The sequence below is a fragment of the Neopelma chrysocephalum genome, unplaced genomic scaffold (genome assembly GCF_003984885.1).
Source record: "Neopelma chrysocephalum unplaced genomic scaffold, ASM398488v2 Primary Assembly neopelma1_80b, whole genome shotgun sequence".
Lineage (NCBI taxonomy): Eukaryota > Metazoa > Chordata > Aves > Passeriformes > Pipridae > Neopelma > Neopelma chrysocephalum.
In genome coordinates, this window is record NW_020897742.1 from 9295285 (window position 1) to 9299973 (window position 4689).

The 4689-nt window shown below is 38.8% G+C and overlaps 1 protein-coding gene across 5 annotated transcripts in view; it reads right to left on the reverse strand.

Moving 5' to 3' along the window:
* Window positions 1-270: 270 nt before the first annotated feature.
* The window catches only part of COLEC11 (collectin subfamily member 11), a 38629-nt gene continuing 34210 nt past the window's right edge, over window positions 271-4689 (reverse strand). For 4 of the 5 annotated variants that reach the window (XM_027690285.1, XM_027690286.1, XM_027690283.1 and 1 more), the window contains 4 exons: window positions 4598-4669; window positions 3821-3874; window positions 2045-2140; window positions 271-1888 (listed from right to left, as the gene is read on the reverse strand). In XM_027690285.1, the coding sequence (XP_027546086.1) occupies window positions 1479-1888; window positions 2045-2140; window positions 3821-3874; window positions 4598-4669 (632 nt within the window). In that variant the 3' untranslated portion in view covers window positions 271-1478. The remainder of the gene's footprint in view (window positions 1889-2044; window positions 2141-3820; window positions 3875-4597; window positions 4670-4689) is intronic. The other variant, XM_027690287.1, reaches the window with a different exon arrangement.

Consider the following 4689-nt stretch of genomic DNA (forward strand, 5'->3'; position numbering starts at 1 on the left):
TCTGGGACCACATGTCATATCCACTGTGGATATCTTGTATACCAATCTCCCGTAATAAGCAGATACATATTTTGATTAGTATGTTATGCAAAGGATCATTTACCTTAAAAATAATCTTAAAGCACTGTGCAAGGTATTCCTGAAGAAATGCAGTCAGAGATTTTGCCGATTTTCCTACGCCTAACAGTGAGATAAGATGGCATGCACCTGGCTTCTAGAAAGATCCAAAGTAATTCATCATTTCCTTTGTGAAATGTGATGTTGTTGGGGTTTTTTTAAATATACATCACATTTTCCATCACATGTAATTGTAAATTTGGTACATAAATTATTTGTGCAAAGTTACTTATTACTGCTATATACAGGATCAGGAAAATTTTGGAAACTTTTCTTCCTTTCAGGGGATCATCCTTACAAGCTCTGTGAACATGTAAGCTGTTTTCCTGCCAAAAGGATCTGCTAGCTAAAGCGTTTCTATGAGCTTCATTGTCTATTTATGAAATCTGCCTTAAATTGTGGAGGGCTAGTATTTTGCTTGTTTTGTAACAAGATGCACCAAGATCATCTTAATGTGAAACGTGCTTACTTTAAGAAATTATCTGGGGTCTGAAATACTTCATGCACTGAATCATTCTCAACTAAGGAATGCAGAAAAGCATAATCTTAGTTTTCCCTTTAGCCAACTCCAAAACACCATCTGGATGGGAACCCTCTTTAAGTACTAAATTATAAGAACTTTTATATCATAGAATCATGGAATCATAGAATGGTTTGGGTTGGAAGGGACCCTAGAGTTTATCTAGTTCTAACCCTCTGCTGGGGGCAGGGACACCTTTCTCTAGACTTTGTCCTCCCTCAGCACTTAAACCCAGTTTACTTAAACGCTTTCTCGTCATACATCTGTGAACAGTTTAATAAAGAAACATTACAAAATTGGTAGGACTTCCTATTTCTTGGCTTGCTTTGGCTGTTTAAAAAAAAAAAAGTTTTAACAACCAACAAACCTACAGTAATATTTGTACTAATTAACTGGAGTATACAAAATATTTGTCTTGTTGCTGAAATATCCCTGTAGGACTACAAGCAATTAACATTTATAACTACAAATTTTGCTAAGATAAAAGAATATCAGGAATCTAATTCTAATCATTCTAACAACTAGAGGCCAAATTCTGCCTTCCCTTACAGTCATGTAATCACATTTGTTAACTGTTGTAAGGGCAAAATTTAGCCCCAAACCACATTTTTATCTAAATATATATATTTTCCTACAGAAAAAAAAAAACCCAAGCTATGTCTTATTACTGCTCTTCCCTTCTGAAGGGTAAATACTGATATTTGAAATACCTAAATTGTATTTACAGCTGTACAACATTGGTGCCACATACTTGCAAAATGCCACTTGAACTCATAAACATGGAGTAACCTGTAAAATTGGCTTAAAAACTTTTCTTCAAATAAAGAAAGAGCAGAGAAGCTTAGACATTTTCTTTGTCAAATTCACACACAAAATACATGGTAATGTGACATGCAACATCGTTCCACCCTCCAGAGGCCACCATCTCCACACAGTCCTCCTCATCGTAAGCATTGTTGGGCTCCCCGCTGCGCCACTTGTTGAAGGTCTGCATGGGTGACCGGTCGGAATAGACAAAATTTCCCTCTTTCTCTAGGTCGTTAATCCCAATGAAGACTCTGGTGAGCCCAGCTTGGTTGATGTACGAGGCAATCAGACTGTTGGCAGTCTCATCCTTGGGCATGCTCAGCGTCCCTCCTCTTCCATGACAGTAGAGCTGGGCTTCCTTGTATCTCTTCTCTTCCTTCACCAGCAGATATATCTTATTATCTGTCTCACGCACACCAGCAACAGCTGCGGAGGAGGGCAGTGCTGAAAAGTGAGCACTCGCATTTCTATGAACCAAGTCACTGTACACCCCAAAATAGCTTCACAAATCAGGTGTGGAACGGTGACACTCTCTACGAGCAATTGCACCGGTAAAATGAGGCAATAAGAAAGAAAAACAGTTATATAAAATTAACCTACCATTTTTTATGAATTTTAGTTCTGTTGTCAGCTGGGCTACTTGGATATCCATTTCACCAATAGCCTTCCTTAGCTGGCTGCACTCACAGGGGATGCCTGTGAAATGATACGGATACACCCAAATCAAAAAGCTACCCAATTTCAATAGTTATCTGAACAAGCCTATGAAAAGGCCCAGCCTGACAGCCCTGGAGAGGGCTGTCTTGCAAATAACAGACAGAAAATTAGAACCTTCACTACCCTGCACCATTATATGGTTCTCAGGGGGTATGGGACTATGCAGAACAGTTCAGCTCACTTCTCATGGAGCTTCAGCCCTGCATGATTAGTGCTAATCAAAACACAGATAGATATTCTCTGCAAAAAACCCACAATTTCTTTGACAACTAAAAACTTTTGTCAAAATTTCCCATTTTCAGTAAAATTATTCTCTTCAGTTTTCTCACAGAGCACTTCTTTCACAGCAAAAACCTGCACACACATTGTTTGGCATCCCTCGCAAGGAACATAACACAGCAGATTCAAAAGTTCCAACCATTTGAAGTGAAATGAAGTTCTGTACTTTTGAAAATACAGAATTTACAGTAACTCTTACAATATAACAAGACAATAGAAAACCATCTATTAACCAAAATTGGTATAGGTTTGACAAAGCTAATCTGAATGTGAATACTAAAAGGATAATTGTTACATCTTTGAGCACAAATCTCCATGAGGATCAATTTCAGTTTGCATTTCTCTGTGTAAGTATTTAAAGCTGCATTTGACTACCCAATGAATCATCTTAGGTGTCTAAGTCAGTCTAAGCACAGGGTACTTGCCCTGCAAATCTGTGCATGATGGCTAGAAATATGGTACTCTGGCTCAAGAATTAGAGTGACAAATGATATTCTCATGAGAAAACTAATTGGTGCACCTCTAGTGCACTCTGCCAGGAAGGGACGAATTCAGTCAAATCTGAACCTGCTGCTCTTGTAAGGCTTACACTTCTTATGTCAGGCTTTCACCTGATTCTCTGGAAGATCTATATACCTCTGGAAGACCTATATACCTCATTAATATATATATCCAAAGGGGGGGATGCCAAGAGGATGGAGGCAGGCTCTTCTTGGTGGTGCCAAGGACAAGAGGCAATTGGCAGAAACTGATGCACAAGAAGTTCCACCCGAATATGAGGAAGAAATTCTTTACTGTGCAGTGACCAAACACTGGAACAAGTTGCCTAGGGAGATTGTGGAGTCTCCCTCACTGAAGGTGTTTAAGAACTATCTGGACACAATCCTGTGCCATGACCCTGCCTGAGCAGGGGCTTGGACCAGATGACCCACTATGGTCCCTTCCAACCTGACACATTCTGGGATTCTGTGATCTGTATTCTTGATAATCTCCTGGTCCTATAACAATAATCCATGCCGGGGTAGGAGCTTCTAACCTGCTCCTTTGTGTTGGCTGGAAGACAGAGTGGGATATGCAGAGATGTCCCTTTGCACTGGTAATGAATGATATGGACAGTTTGCACTTTGGTACCCATCAGACTTCTGGAGAGGTTACATCTCTGACAACTCTGAGACACTGTTGTAACACATACACTACAAATCTAGCAACTACTGCAACTTCAATTATTATAAGTAATTTGAAAATATCACAGTGAAATATTATAGTACCTATGCAAAAAATTATTCATTATTTCCCCCAGTATGTAAACAGACATATTTTTGGTGATGATGCATGCATGTTGTAAAGTCTTTCACATACACAAGGTGTGTTATGGATTACCTGGGTCACCATTAGGACCTGGTGGTCCTATGTCACCATTATCTCCTTTTTCACCTAAAGATATGAAAAAGAATATAAATTTAAGGCAGGTTTTTTCGTCAATAGTTCATTTAGCACCTGCTTATTTTTTCTCTAGTAACATTCAAATGTGGAAAGTAGAAATATGCTCAAGCAAAAACAAAGATTTTTCTGTCCTATTCATTCCACAACAAAGGTTGACAAAGCTATGAAATTTCAACACAAAGAATATATACCAATATCCACTTTTTGACATTCATGAACTTCACAGAACCAGTAAATTCAGATGCTGCAGAGGGAAAAGGGTTGGATATGCCCAAATTTAAAATCATAATCTAGATGCTTAGGTAAACATTGGTCCAAATGACTCAACCAAAGTCACATAGGAAGTCACTATGGAGTAGGCAACATTAGAAAGCAAGTCTTCTGGTTCTTGCTGAAAAGTCTGTCAAAGTACAGTGCATCTTCCACCTACTTCTCTTAACTGTTCACTCTTGTGTGACAGTGAACAAAGTTCTTTATTTAGCCTCAAACCAGGATACTCATGCTGCTTTAAGGCTAAATATACTGCTGTCAGAGGAAAAGGTAGCTGGCTGAGAGATGTCAGTAACCTGGCTGACTACAGTGTGAGAAAATTTCCATCAGGGTAAGCTCTGAGACTTGGTAACCACTTTTCAAGACCCTAAACTTTTCTCAAACATAAATGATCACACATTTTCATCTGAAACACAAATGGAGAAACAATTGAATTAAGCATACCTTTTGAACCAATAGGACCAATTTTTCCATGCCGTCCTATGCTGCCTTTCTGTCCTTTGTCCCCCATTTCTCCTATACAACAGAAAGACAAA